Here is a 20,862-nt window from a genome sequence, read left to right as displayed (position 1 = left end):
TGTAAAACCTATCATTCTAGTACTATGCATAATACAAGTGTAAATATCGTTTTTGCTATAGACGCTATTTGACGTTTCATTTCAGAATTCGTTTTCTGTTATAGACGGTATTTTGCCATTTCATTTCCGTTTATTTAACCTATTTAGCACTAAATTATCGTTTATAACCTCTTAAACGAAAAATATGATTTTGCATTCAAACTTACAATTTCGGCTATACCCCGCGCCCTTTTTTCCAGGCGCCCTTTTTTGATACACGCGGTAAATACACAAAGGCTTGCCTCCTCCAGGGTCTGTGGGAAAAACTCAGCTCTCTCACTATTTTAAAGACTGCATGTAGACAGCTACATAAGGTATTCACAGGTTGAAAAGTTTTTGACAGTCTCTAAACTCCAGGAGGGCTGCCTGCAGCTTGTGTGAGAGGCGGACCATCCCTTACATCCTCCATACCCCTATGGATGGTTTACTTATAATCATTCCCATATTCCCACAATCCTCCCTACTATGTTGTTCATGTTTTGTTTTTGCTTTGGCAATGCTAAATGTATTTGGTCCTGCCAATAAAGCTTTTTTGGATTTGGCTGGCAGGGACAGGAAACACATTACAGGCAAGTAGCCTGTGTGATGTGGGACTGCAATACAGATACTCTCTCCGCATTCACCATTGTTTCTCCCCTTCCCCTAGTGCTGGCTGGAAGGGGGGCAATCTCCTCCCAGGCCCCCTTTCATTCAGTGATTTAGGGCTGGTCCCCTGTCTGGTGTATTCAGGTTTGTTGTTGTAAGGCAATGTAAAATACTAGGCTAGCTGATAAAAGTGCAATTAGAGGGCAGGCAAGCTGGTAAATATACACAGCATGATGCAGAGCTTGCCTGGAGGGTCCATTGGCAAAAATCTGTCTGGTCTCTCCTCATTGTTATAATGACTGCATGTGTGGATAAGGTGTTAAACAAGTGAAAAGTTTTTTTACAGTCCCTAGACTCCAGGAGGGTTGCTTTCTGACTTGTGTGAGAGACCAGCAGGGACATAAGACCTATTACAGGCAAGTAGCCTCTGTGTGATTGCAATACAGATACGCTCTCTGCTCCATCTCAGGCTATTCTCAGTCTCTCTTCACTCCTCCTCTCTCTGAGCTAGTGCACACCAAAATCACAATAGGAATCTCTAGCAATTAGTGAGTGCGATTTTGTGAAGCGATTTTCAGAGCGATTTCTGAATGAATCGCTCAAAAAAATGCTACATGCGGTATACCTGCGATTTTGAAAAAATCACAACGCTGCTGTGGGAACACCCTCATAGAGTAACATGAGCCAAACGCTTTTTTGAAATCCTTGTTGATTTGAAAAACGCTCAGAAGCACTCTTGGTGTGCACCAGCCCTCCCTCATTCACCTTTGTTTCCCTCTTCCCCTAGTGCTGGCTGGCTGTGTCTTCTTGTCATACAGGAAAGCTAAATAAAAGTGCAATCCTGGCGAGGCAAATTATTATTATTTAGTATTTATATAGCACCACCATCTTCCGCAGATGCATATATCCCTGCATCATATGGCTATCGCTTGCGCTATGTGACACTATGTAGCATATTCCACTGAATTGTCCAAACTAAGTCTATCTCCCGTTCCTCTCTCGGGGAGTTGTTCCAGCGCTGTCCCCTGTTCAAATTTGCTGCTACCAGAAGCCCTCAGAAACACTCATGTCCTTGAGTACTTTCAAAGATAGGCAGCTCCGTAATACGCCGGCGCACTTTTGTGCATGGGCAGTATGGATCCACCTGTATTCGGAAGCACTCGGGGACATAAGTACTTCTGGACCTTTCAGGAATCCCCCCCTTAAAAATCCTGCGTTTGCCCCTGGGACGCAGGCAGCCCAGGAAGAGTCAAGGAAGGTGATCGTGCTGGTAATCTTCTTTGTTCTTCTATTTGGCGGCATCTTGTGTCACCAGCTCCCTAGCGGTTATGACCTTCTGCCTGAGTCCCCTTCCTCTACTTGCCGGTCTGGGCCCAGGGTGGTTGTTTTGCCCGCACTGCCCAAGAAATGGCCCTGTTTCTTGGTTAAGTATATCAAGCTCGAGTACCCCCTGGAACCATCAGAAGTACACCCTGCAGTGCGCAAACCACATGTTGAGAACCTGGGATGTAGACTTTGAGTAGAGATGGAAAAGAGAAGGGAACAGACCAGATAGCTGAAGTTGGAAACAGTAACACAATGAAAGGGATGTGCAGACAGGTGCTTGTAATTGTCAAAATCATGTTTCGACACAGCAGAACTGAGATTCAGTTCTGGACTGGGGTGTAACTACACGGGAGCAGCTCCTGAAACTGCGGGGGGGGGGGGGGGGCAGAGATTTAAGTGGGCCCAAACTACTACTTCACTCCCTTCTATAAAGACATCCATCCTTCAGATCAGGTGTTTTTGTGGATACACTTGTTATGGGTGTGAAGATCGTGACATCCACACTTGTTCTATGATCCTTGCAAGATGGACCCCACAGGTTGTGAAGGTCATCAGGGGTAGGCAAGGGTAAGGGTGTGATCATGAAAGTTTTGCTGGGTGGCCCCATGCCTTGTAGTTGTGCCCCGGTTTCTGGACTTAACTTTACAATATTCAATCACATGTGGCCCAACACATACTTCCACAACCCTCTATCCACACTTGAAGGTAAAGAGGCGCCCTGGTTGAAATAAAAGCATCTAAAAACAGCTTAAAATCGAGGAAATAATATGAGGTGGCTTACCTCAATAACGAAATCCTTGTATATGACAAAAGATTTTTATTTAGCACAGGCAACGCGTTTCGCGGGTCCCAGCCCGCTTCATCAGGCCAATAAAAGTGCCAAATGAACAAGTCGATACGGCAAAGGGTGCCCCACAGTGGACACCTGTCCCTACTTTTTCAAGGAGAGCGACCACATCCAGGTCCCGGCTGGGACTACCCCGAGTGGAGTCGGGTTTATGGTCTCCACCTGCTTCCTACGGTTGGTTGCCCTTGTAACCTCCTTTTGTGAGTAGTAATTTATTGAAATTCCTTTTTTTCAATTGCATACTAATATACTACACTATTGGGCTCCCGTATTTGTCTCCTATATTTTTTTCCTGCAAGGTGCTGAGACACCCCCACTACACTACTCTATCCACACTGTTCCTTTAAAGGATACCCGAGGTGACATGTGACATGATGAGATAGACATGTGCATGTACAGTGTAAATCACACAAATAACTATGCTGTGTTCCCTTTTTACTTTCTTTACCCAGAATAGTTAAAAATCAGTTATTTTTTGTCCGGGTGAGGACCAGGTCAGACTGGGTCAGACTATAGCATAACTCTCACTGATAAGTAAATACAGCCATAAAACACTTTCCTGTCAGTAAATGGCTTCTGGGAGCAGGAAATAGATAAAAAGGGTCAATAATTCATAGATTTTAGCTCTGGCATACTTCAATGAAGGTGTCATTAAACAGAGACAATGAAACAGAAAAAAAAACTTATAAACTAGATTTAAATATAAAATAAAACTGTGTGATGTCTAAAAAAGTCATTTTTTGAGGAGAAGTAGCATAGGTGCAATTTTTTTTTTCATTCGTTTATTTTCACCTTGGATGTCCTTTACTTATCTTACTCTTGGAATAGTCCATGCTGCTTAAAGACTATTTTCCTTACACCATTGACATAACCAATTAGCTCATTCAATAAAGACAAAAGAAATACCGAGAGCCCAATATAGTGTAGTATGCAAAACAAGGGGTTGGAAATGAAAAGTATATAATGTATATACTCACAAACGTGGGTTACCGCCTAGGTAACCACTGTATAGGCAGGTGAGGAGATTAGACCTGTCCTCACTCAGGATTAAAAGTCGCTCTCTGTAGATAAGGAAAAATGGGGATCAACCCCTCCACCAGGGGTGGGTATTGGTAATGTAAGAGTGAACAGAGGCGCCAGCAGGATAAAAGGTTCTAATAGGCTTAAAATCCCTCAGGAGGTGGTGGTGGACTCGCCTCCCCGAAGCAGACAAGATACCGTCAGTTTTATGACAACAGGTTTATTAATATACTCCAAAACAAGCAGTGCAACGCGGTTCACGGGTATGTTTCCGCTTCCTCAGGCAATAAACAGATAGGAGTACAGAGTAAAGTCTCAAGGTCACGAATAGCGCCTCTGTTGTCATAAAACTGATGGTATCTTGTCTGCCTCGAAGAGGCGAGTCCACCACCACCTCCTCAGGGATTTTAAAGGGATACTGTAGGGGGTCGGGGGAAAATGAGCTGAACTTACCCGGGGCTTCTAATGGTCCCACGCAGACATCCTGTGTTGGCGCAGCCACTCACCGATGCTCCGGCCCCGCCTCTGGTTCACTTCTGAAATTTCTTGACTTTAAAGTCAGAAAACCACTGCGCCTGCGTTGCCATGTCCTCACTCTCGCTGATGTCACCAGGAGTGTACTGCGCAGACACAGACCATACTGGGCCTGCGCTGTGCGCTCTTGATGACATCAGCGGGATCGAGGACACGGCAACGCAGGCGCAGTGGTTTTCAGACTTGAAAGTCTGAAATTCCAGAAGTGAACCGGAGGCGGGGCCGGAGCATCGGTGAGTGGCTGCGACAACACAGGATGTCTACGGGGGACCGTTAGAAGCCCCGGGTAAGTTCAACTCATTTTCCCCCGACCCCCCTACAGTATTCCTTTAAGCCTATTAGAACCTTTTATCCTGCTGGCGCCTCTGTTCACTCTTAAATTAGCTCATTCAACCCTCCATAGATTGCATTTACATGACACCTCACCTCTTTCCTTCTAGCTTGGCGGCATGGGCTGATGTGTGCTCCCAGCTACAAGCGCCAGTGCGAGAGTCCTTCCATTTGCTTGTCTCCATATTGCATTTCTCATTGAGCTTCAGTATAATTATGTCCTTGAAGACATCACAAGCTGAATAGAGATGATGAATGACGGGACCCATGCTGACATCAATCAGAACATCTCCCTTCACAAAACCTGGAGAGTTATTCAAAACAAAAATGCCCATGTTAAGTACATCATTACCATGGAGCTGCTGAAGCACACCTGGAGCGAATATAAACTTATAAGATAAGTAGTGATGATTGTAATCTGCTAACTACGATTACGAGAAATTACGCGTACATTTTCGTATTTACGCATACACGTAATTACAAATTCGTAATTCAATTGACTTTGTGTAATCATTCATATTTACACATGAATTTATGCGTAATTTTGTGCAGACTTTGGTGGTGAATAGCAATGCTATTGCTACCAAAACTGCTACATGTAACAGAGAATATTAGGCACAAGTCAAAAAAATATTTTTTCAAAAAGACCTTGTAGTTTTTGAGAAAATGGATTTTAAAAATGTAAAGAAAAATGGTTTTTAACCACTTTATCCACAAGTCAATAGATATACGTCCTCTGTGACTTCATCTAAGCCACAAGTCAGTAGATATATGACTTGTACAGAAGCAGGGCTGTGCAGGATTGGGCTTGCTTCTGTGCACATTTCTGGCACTATCTGATGCAGGACTAATTGGTGAATGGGAATATAAGTTTCCTGAGCTAATGAGATTGATTTTTACTATTAAAAATACTTTTATTTTCTCATTTCATAGTGAAAAACACACTCTGTAGCATTATTTCAGAATCAAATATCTTCACCATACATTGTGACAGGAACATAATCTAAGTTTTGTGATAAGCGGTAAGAATAGCCAAACACAATTTGTGTTTTTTATCTACAGTAGCACTTTTTATTTTTAAACTGGAATTGGTAAAACTGAGAAATAAATGTTTTTTCTATTTTTTTCTTTGTTTTCCCATTAAAATTCAAAGAAAGCAAAACTGTTTGAGGGAAAAAATGGCATACAATGAAAGCCTAGTTTGTCTTGAAAAAACAATATATATTTCATTTCTGTGTCCTCAGTAGGGATAAAGTTATTTCTGATTAAATCAGGACATAGCTAAACTGTCAAAACTGCTCTGGTCAATAAGTGGGAAAAAAAAGTCTGGATGTAAAGTGTTTAATCCTAGAAAATGACAGTTTAAGAACCATTTTTTTGTATTTTTTAAATCGATTTCCTCAAAAACTACAAAGTCTTTTTGAACAATTCTTTTTGTAACTTGTACCCACTATTTTTCTTTATATATATATATATATATATATATATATATATATATATATATATATATATATATATATGTATATATATATATATATATATAAATGTTGGTAGCAATGGCATGCATGGGGGCGTTGCTATTCACCACCAAAGTCGGCGTGAAATTATGCGTAAATTACGCGTCAGTTCATGCGTAATTACGAATGGGAACAATTAACTACTAAATTGCTTATACTGTTACCCCGAAATTACACATTACCATTTTGATGCGTAATTGCATTTTGCGATGCGTAATTATGCACAGGCGTAATTTCTGCTCATCACTAAAGATAAGTAGCGATGAGCACAAACTTCGCATAATCGTAATTTCGCAACAAAATTTGCAATTATGATGCAAAATGGTAATGCAAAATTTAGCGCTGAATAGCAAAGCCCTAATATCATTAAAAAATTGCTAGGTACGTTAAGGAGAGAATAGAAGGATGGGAACATAGCAAAAAAAAAAAATTTTTCAAAAAGACCTTGGGGTTGATTTACTAAAGTTAGTGCTGTGTAACAGTGAGCAGTGTCGGACTGAGAGGTGGAAAAACTGAGGAAATCCACCTGCTGGCCAAGCAGCAGTAACCCTGTGTTATCACTCCCAATAGACACCTGCAGCAAGACCTCACTGTGAGCAGCAACACCTGATTACTGCTGCTTGACCAGCAAGTGAATTTACTCAGCTCTCCCAGCTCCCAGTCTGACACTGACAGTGAGAGTTATCAGCTGTTATGCGCACTATAAAACTTAAGTGCCCTAATTAGTGTCCTTGCACGCTACGTGCGCTATTGGCAACTTAGCATGCTTAATCTGGGAGTGGGCACTCTGCACACGCTATGCTGCTGAATTGCAGCATAGCGAACGTTAAAGAGGAACTCCAGCCTAAACAAACATACTGTCATTAAAGGGGTTCTTTCGCGAAAAAAGTAGGCAGTTAAAAAATGTGACAGATGACAGGTTTTTGGCCAGTCCATCTTTTTAAGGGGGATTCTCGGGGCTTTCTTTGTTTTCAACAGCATTTCCTGAACAGCAGTTTAACTGCCAAAATAGCAAGATACCAGCCGGCCTCCCTAATCACTTGCACACTATTATGTCAGTTAGATTTTGCAACTGTTGTTCAGGAAATGCTGTTGAAAACAAAGAAAGCCCTGAGAATCCCACTTGGACTGGCCCAAAACCTGTCATCTGTCACATTTTTTAACTGCCTACTTTTTTCGCGAAAGAACCCCTTTAAGTCACATTAGTTACGTTAATTAAAATAGATAGGTAATATAATCTCTTATCCACAGTGTTTTAAAAGAACCGGCAAATGTTTGATTTCATGATGGCAGCCATCTTTTTGGTTGAAAGGAGGTGACAGGGAGCATGAGACACAGTTCCAACAGTCCTGTGTCCTGAGCACCTCTCCCAGTTGCTAGGTAACGTGAATAACAACATAGGAAATCCCATCATGCTCTGCACAGCATCAGGGAAAAAAAGCCTGGGCTTTTTTTCTTTGATGGGTGGAGCTTAGTTAAAAATGCAGCTAAAAATGATGCTTTGGTAAGAAAAACAAAGTTCTGATGCTGTGAAACTGTTAAAGAAACAAGCTCCACTCCTCCTGCCCTCTTCATCAGCGGGTTCAGTCACATCAAAGGACCTGATCCCTGCGCTCTTATTGGCTCAATAGGCTGTCTGTCACTTGACATCGATTGACAGACAGCCTATTGGGCCAATCACTAATTAAGGCACTTAAGTTTTATAGCGCGCATAAAAGCTGATAACTCTTGCTGTTACGCAATGCTAACTTAATGAATCAACCGCACCTCGTAGTTTTTGAGAAAACTACTTCGCATTTTTAAAATCGATTTTCTCAAAAACTACTTGGTCTTTTTAAAAAAAAAATATTTTGCCTTTTCCCACCCTTCTCCTTAAAGGGGCGCTATGGTGAAAAAATGTAAAATTTAAAATATGTGCAAACAGAAAAATAAGAAGTACATTTTTCCAGAGTAAAATGAGCCATCAATTACTTTTTTCCTATGTTGCAGTCACAATAGAAATCTGACAGAAGTGACAGGTTTTGGACTAGTCCATCTCTTCATAGGGGATTCTCAGCAAGGATTTTATTCCTTATAAAGATATTCCATAAAAAGGATTTAAACAATGATGCTGGCCAGCTTCCCTGCTCGCTACACAGTTTTTTGGCAGTTGGACAGAGCAACTGCCATTCACTAAGTGCTTTTAAAAATAAATAAATCCCTGAGAATCCCCCATGAAGAGATGTACTCGTTCAAATCCTGTCACTTCTTTCAGATTTCTACTACCTTCTGTAAGTGACAGCAACATAGGAGAAAAGTAATTTATGGCTCATTTTACTCTGGAAAAAATGTACTTCTTATTTGTTAATGTTTGCACATATTTTAAATTTTACAATTTTTCGCCATAGTGCCCCTATAACATACATAGCAATTTTGGTGATGATAGCATGTATGGTGTCGGTACAAAATTACACAAAAGTTACATGAAAATTATGCATATAGAAAAACTAGACAAACTACCCACCGGGCGAACCGTTCGGGCCATCTCTACCTACAAACACCCAGCGTACAAACAGCTCACCTATCCGTCACAATGATGTTGCACAGTTAGGGACTCCCTATCCTGTGCTCCTCCATCCCCATTTCTTTTGCAGAGTGTGCAAAAACAGAAGGAAGGGAGCACCAACAAAAAAGTAGCATGCTTAACTTAATTCCAACACCAGTGCCTCCTGGGGAGCACTACAGGGAGTACCACTAAGTATATTATAGCTCTTTATTATTTCATAAGAATGGCAGCAGTGGCAGACCCCTGTTCTGAGTGCAAAACCCTTTATCAAACTACTTAAAGAGGAACTGTAACGGCAAAACATCCCCTGGGGGGTACTCACCTCGGGTGGGGGAAGCCTCCGGATCCTAATGAGGCTTCCCGCGCTGTCCTGCGTCCCTCGGGGGTCTCGCTGCAGCCCTCCGTACAGCCGTGACGGCGCTCTGACGGCTGTCGGCTCCGAAGTAGGCGGAAATACACGATCGTCGTTGGGTCCGCTCTACTGCGCAGGCGCAAGTCTCCAGCGCCTGCGCAGTACAGCGGACCCGACGGAGATCGGGTATTTCCATCTATTTCCGAGCCGAATGCAGCCACAGCGCCCCCGCTGGAGCCAGCAAAGGTAAATATTGAAATTACAGTCGGGCCTGTGGCCGGCTGTTCAGAGGGCTGCAGCGAGACCCCCGTGGGACGCAGGACGGCGTGGGAAGCCTCATTTGGATCCGGAGGCTTCCCCCACCTGAGGTGAGTACCCCCCAGGGGATCTTTTTAAAGTTACAGAGTCTCTTTAAAGCAGTTTGTCACTGCTGCCATTCTTATGAAATAAAGAGCTATAATATACTTAGCAGTGCCAGTCCTTTTGTTTTTTTATTTAGCAGAGTGTGCACAGCAGAAGCGGCAGTAATTGTCTCACCTGCTCCAGGAGCACGAGCATCGATTAGCAATTTCTTCTCACCCCAACTATTTCCCCATAATAATGAAATCAGGAGAGGCCGACACCTGGGAAACAGTGAGCGTGAGAGGACATTGCTGGAGATGTCCGGGGCAGTTGACACAATTGCTGTTCCTTCCGCTGAGCATACTTTGCTAAATGAATGGAGCTGGGGAAGCAGAGGAAACACAGGGGGACGTAAGAGGCACAGGGGACATAAAAAGAAAAAGAGGACATAGAAGACACAGAAACATAAAAAGCACAGAAGTACATACATTAGTAGGCATAGGAGGACATAGGAGGCACAAGGGAGGCGTAGCAGGCACAGATAGACATAGGACACACAGGGGGACATAGTAGGCACAAGGGGACATTGGAGGTACAGGGGGATATAGAAGGCACACGGGGGACATAGCAGGCACAGGGGGGCATAGGAGGCACAGAGGGACATAGAACGCAGAGGGGAACATAGGTGGCACAGCCAGAAATTGGAGGCACAAAGGTGACAAAGATGGAACAGGGAGACATAGAAGGCACAAGGGGGGCATAGGAGGCACAGTGGGACATAGAAGGCACAGGGGGGCATAGAATGTATAGGCGGCATACGAGGCACAGGGGGGCATAGGAGGCACAAGGGGGACATAGAAGGCACAGGGGGGCATAGAATGTATAGGCGGCATACGAGGCACAGGGTGGCATAGGAGGCACAGGGGGACATAGAATGCACAAGGGCGACATAGGAGGCACAGGTGGATATAGAAAGCACAGGGGCATAGAAGGCACAAGGGGAACATAGAAGGCACAGGGGGACATAGGAGGTTCAGGGGGACAAAGAAGGCACAAAAGGGATATAGAAAGCACAAGGGAAGATAGAAGGCCCAAGGGGGACATAGAAGGCACAGGGGGAGATAGGAGGCACAGTGGGACATAGACGGCACAAGCGGGACTTAGGATGCACAAGGGGGACATAGGGGGCACAGGGGGATATAGAAAGCACAAGTAGGGCATAGGAGACACAAGGGGGACATAGATGACACAGGGAGATATAGAAGGCACCGGGGGACATAGGAGGCACAGGAGGACATAGACGGCACAGGGGGTCATAGAAGTCTGTTGGACTATTGGTTACTAAAGCATGACATGCATTACAATAGATATGCCTTAAAGGAAACCAGAGCTAAAAAAAATAAAATGTTTTATACATATCTGGAGCTTCCTTCAGCCCCATAAGCTTGGATCGTTCCCACGTCGCCGTTCTCCTCTGTCTGCAGTTTTGATACCGGATCCCGTCACTTCTGTCAGTTGCGGCCATTCTGACGTAAGTGAAGTGCACTCTTTGCGTATCTATCCAGCAGCCACTGGAGAGATACGTAGAGGGCACACTTCTTTAGCGCAGACTGGCCTCGACTGGCAGAATTGACAGGACCCGGTACCGGAGCTTAAGACAGAGGAGGACGGCGGCGTGGGAGCGAGCCGAGCTTATGGGGCTGGAGGAAGCCCCAGGTATGTATAAAAATGTTTATTTTCTTCAGGTCTGGTACACTTTGAAAGCAGAAGCCTTGTGTAAAAATATGCTTTTCTTTTAAACAGTGGTTTCACTGCTTCTGATGCATATAGAAGACTTGTGGTTATATACATACCAGAGCTGAACACGTAATGGAAATTCATCATGGGAAATTTCAGAGCATCTTCTGTGAAGACCATGTCTGGCTTGTCAGAGCAATACGTTTCAATGTAATCTCTACTATGAAAGTCATGCTTATGGTAGAATTTCTTTGGTCCACAATCCATGGTGTAAGGATCTTCTCCACTTTGGTTTCTCACTTTGCCGATACGTACTTGTTTTTCGTGTTCCCTTTATAGTCATACAGCACGAGGTTGTTACACCTTTTTATTTGCTGTTCATTATTTTCTCAGAACTGCTTGTTTTCTTCTCAGGTTGATCATGACGATTCAGCTGACTGATCTGTGATTATTGACTGACTATTGCTGCAAAGTGATTGACTATTCACTTCTGTTCCAAACAAGTTTATAATCTGTGTTTCTAGAAAGGTTCAACTTTACGAATAAATAAATTGGTAAGAAATGTAAGAATTGTATATGCCAATGATATATTTTATACTTTGTACAATTTATATGTGCAGTATTTGTGCCCCTTACCTATCGCTACAATGAGTTAAGAAAAATAAAATGCACAAGAAGATAAATGTATTTTAATTGTAACATTTTTTTAGCAATAAATACTTACCTTCTATTAATTAGGACACACCCATATTCTCTGGTGAACGGAAATGAAGTGTCCCATGATGCACATGTGTGCTTGCATATCCCCTACCACACAATGCAAATAAGGTGCCAATGCAAGGTGTATATTATCAATAGTAGCTCCATATTTGATCAACAATGTCAGGAACGGACAATGTTAGACTTTGGCACTTCTGGTATTTTGGCTTCCTCTTGACCACAAACAGCTCCTATATTTGCCTGAGGAAGCTGGATGACGCACGCAAAACATGTTGCGTTCAATTGTGGAGTACTTTGAATAAAGAATATTTTTAAGTAAATTCACACTGTTGTGTCTACTTGGGGAGAGGTAACTCCACTACTACCTCTTTATTTTTAAATGACTTTTAATTATTTTAATTATTTTATCCTGAACTTTGGGTTTTAACTACCATCTGTATGCAGATGACACCCAGATCTACCTCCACACCCCTGACATACTCACCACTACCATGGACAAGGTCTCCTCCTGTCTATCTGCCATCTCCTCCTCAATATCCGCTTGGTTCCTGAAACTAAATCTAGACAAAACGGAATTTATGATCTTCCCACCCCGGCCATCCATGAACCTCCCAGATGTGCATGTCACTGTTAACCACACTACCATTCGCCCTACCCCTCGAGCCCGCTGTCTGGGGGTCACCCTAGACTCCGCACTCTCCTTCACTCTCCACATCCAAAACCTCACAAAGTCCTGCAACTTCCACCTTCATAACATCTGTAAAATTCGCCCTTTCCTGACCTCTGCCACCACCAAACACCTCATCCATGCCCTCATAATTTCCTGCCTCGACTACTGCAATGCCCTTCTGTCTGGTCTCCCTATGGCCTGAACAGCCCCACTGCAGTCAATCATGAATGCGGCAGCCAGAATTATCCGCTGCTCCCATCGCTCCACCATGGCGGATCCCCTCCTTGAATCCCTCCACTGGCTTCCTATCCAGTCCAGAATCAGATTCAAGATACTGTGTCTGACCTACAAATCTGTCCACAAAACCTGTCCAACCTACATTTCCAATCTTACTCAGAGGTACACACCTAGCCGCTCACTGCGCTCTTCCAATGAACTTTGCCTAACCGCCCCCCGCATCACCCAGTCCCATGCACGCCTCCAGGACTTCTCAAGAGCTGCTCCAACACTATGGAACTCCCTACCTCCACCCATTAGGGCAGCCCCCTCCTTCAACATCTTCAAGAAGGCCCCTCAAAACTCACCTTTTCACTCTGGCCTACCACCCCTCACAATTACTCTAAACCCACAGCTGTACTCTGGTCCCCTACCGTTCGTGTCCTTACCTCTCCCTCTAGATTGTAAGCCTTTGGGCAGTGTCCTCCTCCTTTTGTGTCCTACCTGATCATGCACCTCCATTACTGTGAACCCATGCTACGCATCTGAGTGAACCTAACTTGCCTAATCTCCATCCTCCCCTCCAGTGACTAAGCATTACTTTATACTCATACTGTGCTGCATGATCTGGTCTTTCTTGTATTCATGTATTGTCATTTTGCTGTATGTCACCCCTAAATATTGTCTGTAACCTAAACTAATGTCCAGCGCTGCGTAATAAGTTGGCGCTTTATAGATACAATAAATAAATAAATCAATAAAACTGGCGCCTCTGTTTTAACACAATGTTAGACTTACAGTGACCTGAGCACTAAAAAAAAGAGAACCTCCCCGTAAGGGAGGGTCTGTAATGTTGTATGCTGTTGAGGGAGCCTACTCACATCATCAGACTACATCTCCTTGTATGCATTATGATGCACATGCGTGTGACACTGTTGGGAATTTCAAAAGCCGGCAGAATCGGCTGGTCGAGTGGAAAACAACAGTGTTGCTTGGAAATTTTCACCAAAGTCATTTTCGCATCACCAATGCTATTTTCGATTTCAAGAAAATATTTGCCAGGGGTGTAACAATAGACCCTGCAAAGGATGCAGCCACAGGGGGGCCCAGAAGCCGCAGGGGGCCCTGTCCTGAGCGACTGACAACTAAGGGCAAGGAGAGAAAAAGCTTTCTGCTCTCTGCACAATTGTTCTAATGAGTGCATCTGCTCAGCCACTGATAAGGAATCATACAAAGTTTTGCAGACAAAGATTTGTAGACAGTCCCTATTCAGTGTTCAGCAGGGTCTTGTGTACAGCTCTTTTCAACCCCCAGCCTCTTTACCCCTCCCCAAGTTCTGTGTCCTGTAGTGATGCTTGAGGACTCTGGGCACGGAGAGAAAAAGCTTTCTATTCTCTGCAGGTTTGAGGTTTGGTGGGAGGGGGCCCCATCCAAAGTTTTGCAGGGGGCCCAGTGATTTCTAGTTACGCCCCTGATATTTGCAATAAAGGCTTGTATTTTTGCGTTTTAGTCAAAACACGAAAAAGCAATTTTTTTCTACAAAAAATTGCGAGAAAATGCAAAGAACTGTACTTTTACAGTAAACATTTTTATGGTGGTAAAAATACTTTAAAATACTTCAATACTTTTTTTTCTGCAAAATTTGTGAAAAGTGTGAAAATCCTTAAAAATAACAAACTTATTTCAGATGGCATTTTCACACGAAAATCAAATTTAACATTATTTTCGAAAAAATGAATGCAAAAAGATTATTGGCATTTTCACTTTGCACAGGTGAAGAAGATGGTGCATGTCATACAGTCGGGGGCCAGAAGAGCAGCACCCCGTAGGTAAGTAATGATGCTCAGTGGTGCTCATCCGGATTCCGGATATCCGAACTACCCAGATAATCCGAACTTTTTCCACTATCCGAACCGGATCCGGATTCCCGGATTTCTTCGCAAATCCGAATAGCACTATCCGGGTAACGCAGATATTTATACGTAATCCGATATCTGGTTGGATATGCAGCGGATTTCTAAATCCGGAAACTGTAACCATGGAGATGATGTCATTGAGCCAATGAGAGGGCTCCCAGCAGAAGCCCTAGCAACCAATCACAGAGGGGAACCCTGGCCAGCCCCTCCTGACCTCATTGAGCCAATCAGAGGGCTCCAAGCCTAAGTTCTAGCACCCGATCACAGAATGGAACCCTGGCCAGCCCCCCCTCCCTGTATATAAGGAGGGGTGCCATGATGAGAAATCTTGTCCTTGCTTGTGTGACTGCTAACTGAGAGACATGCTCCAGTGCTGCTGCCTGACCTAGCAAGTGCTGTATACAGTGATAAACCTAAAGCTTTTCAGTGATTAACACCTTCACTACACTATTGTTCTATTGTTTATTAGGTAGCTAGCTTGATTTCATTCAGTGATAGTCAGAGTTTGTGCTGCAGGCCTGCAGCAGCTGCTATTAGGTCCTGTGTGTCTGTGTGTGCTGTGCACAGAGACCAGGCCTGCTGCTGGCTTGCTATTAGCCACAGTATAGGTTAGGGAATAGGATTACTGTGTATTGTGTAGTTAGACAGTTAGTGTACACTGTCTTCTCCTCTGCTGTCTGTCACTCCGTGCTGATTTGCTTTAAAGTCCAACCCCTATTTTAATAAAGTACAAGTACCCCACATCATCTGGCTGAAGCAAGCTGGCTCTGGCAGTGGTCAGACTCGGAGCACCAGAACCCCCTCTGCCACTGAGGCCTGTTCAGGCAGCCAGTCCTCAGTGGCCTCCTCTGCTCCCTACACCGCTTCTCGTGCAAGGAAAAACTGCCGCCAGACCCTGTTGGGTGAGTCTTTCCCAGTTGTTGGCAAGAGGGGGACATGAAGTGGCTGGGACTCACTATGTCTGCCTTACCACTCTTTACCACCACCACCACAGCCTCCTGGCTCCTCCTGATTGTTAACTATTACTAACTAAGCCTCCTGGCTCACAACTTTTTTACAGCCGTGGTACCAATGCACGTGCCACGTATGCGTGCCTCGTACACGTCCCACGTCCGGCATGCTCCTCCTGGCACATGTTACACCTGCTGCTGCTGCATTGCCCTGCTCCTGCTGCCCGTGCTGCTCCCACCGCCAGGGTGCCACAGGCCACTGCTGCTGTGCTGATACCACCTATATTGAACCCAAAATACAATTGCTGCGTAATATTTTGGAGGTGTCTGGGCTGAAAACTGTCATGTCCAAGTTGTGCGGTTGGACTTTGGACACAATGTGGGTGTAACTATTGCGGAATTATCTCCGTGGTCAGCGCACAAGATATGCGCTGACACTGCGGAAGTCCTCCACAAGCGTATAAAACGACAGAACCCAGCTTTGATGCTATGCACCTGTAGAGAGAAAGTGAGCACAGAGACAGGATGTATGTGTGTCCATCAATCTAGTCGCCACCCGACGACGGTGAACACGCAAAAGCGGAAACCAAGTGGGAACTCAATCGCAAGAGTGGTGATTGCCAATAGCGACACAAGACCGGCCAAGACAGAGCACAAGCGTAGCAAGAAAGACACAGCAAATAACAATAATCAGAATGCCAAGGAAAATAACAAACGCACTCGCTAAGCGCGGTCGCCACGCGAAAAGCACAACAGCGACAAAGCACGCTAATGGCGCGGTCTCCACACAAACAGAGCAACAGAGACAAAGCATGCCAACCCTAACTAACCAAAACGAAGTGTCTTTGTGCTGCGCTTCACCCTTTACTAAGGCCACAGTACATACGTATACCAGTTCCCTTCTTCCGTGGATCGCTGTACTTGCAGATTACCAATCTGTAGCAAACCTCCAATTTTCAAAATACTGCGATCACTCCTTCCAATCACATAGCATCATTTGCCAGTATTGCAAAGAAACACCTTAAAATGGGAACAAAAACGTATATAGTATAGCCTGTATAAATACTATTCTATCACCCTCATGTGACAGGCATTCATTAACATACAAGGTGTAAGAAACACAGAAGGGGTCCACCACCTGTGGGCTCAGGCGCTCCCCCCCATTATCTCCCTGCTCACCAAACGTTTGCCTCTAATGAACATTCAATGTCTGCCACCTGGGCTTTTCCTCATGGATGAATCTGCAACCAAACTCAGAGAAACGTACCATGTGTAAAACCTCCTTTAATACTTAGATTAAAAAATAAGTAATGCCCGTACATAAAAACAAAACATCCACAGCATTGTATATCACCATCCCCTCGGTAAAGGCAGGATTCCGCGTCTCGCATCTCCACAGCCTCCACACCGCCTCACAGACTCAGCTCGTATGTCCTGTAGCTCCGCCCTACCGGTTTCGTCATATCACATGACTCATCAGGGGCTAATGACAGGACGTGTGGCTGGGTCTTATATCCGCCTCCCCCCTTATTAGCATATTCCGTATGAGCCCGGTGTCGTCCACCTCTGACTGGGATGAAAGAATTGGGTGCCCGTTAATCTCCAACCTATATATTTCTTGCCGGTGCTTAATTACATCTATGCCCTATTCCATATTTATACTTTACCTCATTTCTCTCCATAGAACTTCCATATCACGTCTCTCGTCCCAGGGATTTCCAACTCCGCCCTACTCCCTGTGCGTCATCCTGCGTGCTCTATTCTTTATGCGCATGTGCCAAACTTCTGCGCATAAAGAATAGAGCACGCAGGATGACGCACAGGGAGTAGGGCGGAGTTGGAAATCCCTGGGACGAGAGACGTGATATGGAAGTTCTATGGAGAGAAATGAGGTAAAGTATAAATATGGAATAGGGCATAGATGTAATTAAGCACCGGCAAGAAATATATAGGTTGGAGATTAACGGGCACCCAATTCTTTCATCCCAGTCAGAGGCGGACGACACCGGGCTCATACGGAATATGCTAATAAGGGGGGAGGCGGATATAAGACCCAGCCACACGTCCTGTCATTAGCCCCTGATGAGTCATGTGATATGACGAAACCGGTAGGGCGGAGCTACAGGACATACGAGCTGAGTCTGTGAGGCGGTGTGGAGGCTGTGGAGATGCGAGACGCGGAATCCTGCCTTTACCGAGGGGATGGTGATATACAATGCTGTTGATGTTTTGTTTTTATGTACGGGCATTACTTATTTTTTAATCTAAGTATTAAAGGAGGTTTTACACATGGTACGTTTCTCTGAGTTTGGTTGCAGATTCATCCATGAGGAAAAGCCCAGGTGGCAGACATTGAATGTTCATTAGAGGCAAACGTTTGGTGAGCAGGGAGATAATGGGGGGGAGCGCCTGAGCCCAGAGGTGGTGGACCCCTTCTGTGTTTCTCACACCTTGTATGTTAATGAATGCCTGTCACATGAGGGTGATAGAATAGTATTTATACAGGCTATACTATATACGTTTTTGTTCCCATTTTAAGGTGTTTCTTTGCAATACTGGCAAATGATGCTATGTGATTGGAAGGAGTGATCGCAGTATTTTGAAAATTGGAACCCTAACTAACCGATGTAACACAAAAACGAAAAGAAAACGTGAACACTTGCTAAACGATTGCCTCACCGAGCCTACAGCAATCGTTCGCTCCAGACAAGACAGACAGAAGGAGTAGCCAGCAGCAACCGCAGCTCTGGCCCACACTCCCAGATGGTAAGGAACCACCGCCACTACCGCTAGGGCGAATGCGATCCCAACAGACAGTACGATTTCCTGTCGACCGCCGCTGGCGACAAGACAATCGTAACAGATAGACAGTACAAAGCAAAACAGATAATACATTCTGACTACGCTAGAAGGAATGCCTAGTGCACTCCCAAGGATTTACTCTAAGATAATCTTAGCAAACGATTTGCAAAGGCTGACTCCAGGTAAGTAAGCAGAGACAAACCAGTATGACCAGCCGGGAATTCTGGGAAAAAAATGTATTTATACTGCAAGCCGTCAAAGGAAGCAGCTAAGCAATTTTTATGACAAGTGTATGCAAATTCCTCCCCAGAACAGCAGCTCTGCAACTTGCAGAGTGAAGACAGGTCTCTTTTCCAGAGACCTGCAGCACTCAGACTTAAAAAATGGTCAAACAGCTGTCTGCCAGTGCAGACAGCAGCGCAGATCATTACAGTGGGCTGCACGACCGCTGTCTGAAACCTAGGCCTGATGTAAATTGACAGCCAATTTTTTTTTTTTGGGGGGGGGGGGGGGAGCTTTTAAGTCCCCACATAATCAATTAGTGTTTCCCTTTAAAAAAAACATGATGTTACATGCCTCATTTTACCCTAAAATAAACGTTTTGGAAGCAATTTAAAGGCTAATTCTATCCGGTTTTCTATCCGGATATCCGAATCCGCCCAGATATCCCAGGTAATGCGTTCAGATATCCGCGTGTACGCGGATACCTCAAAGTTTGGATTCGGATATCTGATCCAGATCCGGATATCTGGGTATCCGGATCCGGATCAATTTGGATTTTGAAAAGGGGGTATCCGAGCACCCCTGATGCTACCCCCAACTCCAACACCCACAACGGCACACACCATTACAAAATGCCCTTTTAAGGAGGTTTTTTTGTTTTTGTTTTAATTCGGTGCTCAAGTAACTTTAAGGTACAAACTTATGATATAATCTTGATTGAACAATCTTACCAAATCTGTGCAGTACAAATGTAAACTGAGTGAATATCATGCAAAAGTCCATTTATTTCAGTAATTCAACTTTAAATGTGAAACTAATATATGCCTTTGTAGCTGTTTTGGAGGAATTAGCTGTTGAGAGTCTGACACTTTGAGCCTAGAATATTAAACCTTTTCACAATAGTCTAAGGGCGTGTATACGCTGCTGCGCTTGTGCTGTGAATTTAAATCTCAAAGCCTTCATGAAAATAGAAAAATCGCATTGCACCAGTGTGTACAGGTTTGTGTAATTTTCACGATTTTTCAAAAGACCTTGCAATTAAAAAACGCATGCATTTTTAAAAGCGCAACTCAACTGCAGCAATGTGTACAGGCCCTAATGGTCTGAGAGTTTGATTTTGGGGTTCTCATAAGCTGTAAGCCTTAATTTATCAAAATTATCCTACCTAATAAAACCCCTATGTCCCTGCGTGTGTGTGTGTGTGTGTGTGTGTGTCTCTGTGTCTGCGCTGCTGCGCATGTGCTGCAGGGACAGCCATTGTTGGGATGAGCAGGACAGCCAGGGGGCTGGCCAGGCACGTGCGCACGGGTGTGTGCATGTGCGCTGACAGGTGACGGCGGTGACAGACCTAGAGTAAGTTATTAAATGGGCTAAGGTCCCTAGTAACAAATAAAGGCTTGGAATATCTTGCTTTGCATAATGAGTCTATTTCATATATAAGTGTCACCTTTTAAGTTGAATTAAAAAAATAAATAGGCTTTTGCACACTATTCTGATTTTAGAGTTTTGCCTGTAAAGAGGTGGTAAGATTGTATAATCAAGATTGTATCATTGATTAAATAATGTTACCACTTCCTTCAGTATAAGTCCTTACCTGCACAATCTGTTCATAGTATACAAAAATCGGTAACCTCGTTCTATATGGAAGTTGTAATATTGGCCAGGGATAGGCTAATCAAAATTGGATTTAAATTAACACAGGTTATACAGTATATATGCTGCAATCCTGCACTCTCTCTCTCCCTCTCTCTCTTAAAGGACACCCGAGGTAAAAAATAAACGAATGAAATAAACAATTGCATCTGTCTTCCTTCTCCTAAAATTGACTTTTTAAGATATTCCACAGTTTTATTTTATATTTAAATCTACTTTTTAAGTTGTTACTGTTTTATTGTTTTTGCTCAATGACACATTCATTGAAGTATACCAGAGCTAAAGTCTATGAACTATAGTCCCTTTTTACATCTTTCCTGCTTTCAGAAGCCATTTTCTGCTAGGAAAGTGTTTTATAGTTGGAATTTCTTATCAGTGAGAGTCACACTGTAGTCTGACCCAGTCCTGACTCAGACAGGAACTGCCACTTACATACCTGATGTTTAACTCTTTCAGGCAGGGAAAGAAAAAAAGGAACACAGCATAGTTATTTGTGTGCTAGGCACTATACTTACACATGTCTATCTCATCATGTCACA

The 20,862-nt window shown here is 44.0% G+C and overlaps 1 protein-coding gene across 1 annotated transcript in view; it reads right to left on the bottom strand.

The window, feature by feature from the left end:
• LOC137524162 (indolethylamine N-methyltransferase-like) overlaps positions 1 to 11,498 on the bottom strand; it is a 34,453-nt gene extending 22,955 nt beyond the window's left edge. The window contains exons 1-2 of the mRNA XM_068243735.1: positions 11,291 to 11,498; positions 4,778 to 4,985 (exon numbers count right to left, since the gene is read on the bottom strand). Coding sequence (XP_068099836.1) covers positions 4,778 to 4,985; positions 11,291 to 11,441 — 359 coding nt within the window. The 5' untranslated portion in view covers positions 11,442 to 11,498. The remainder of the gene's footprint in view (positions 1 to 4,777; positions 4,986 to 11,290) is intronic.
• Between the last annotated feature and the right edge of the window lie 9,364 nt (positions 11,499 to 20,862).

This window comes from Hyperolius riggenbachi, chromosome 7, assembly GCF_040937935.1.
Source record: "Hyperolius riggenbachi isolate aHypRig1 chromosome 7, aHypRig1.pri, whole genome shotgun sequence".
In the NCBI taxonomy this organism is placed as follows: domain Eukaryota; kingdom Metazoa; phylum Chordata; class Amphibia; order Anura; family Hyperoliidae; genus Hyperolius; species Hyperolius riggenbachi.
Note: the sequence above shows the minus strand (reverse complement) of the source record. Positions and strands in the feature narration are given on the sequence as shown.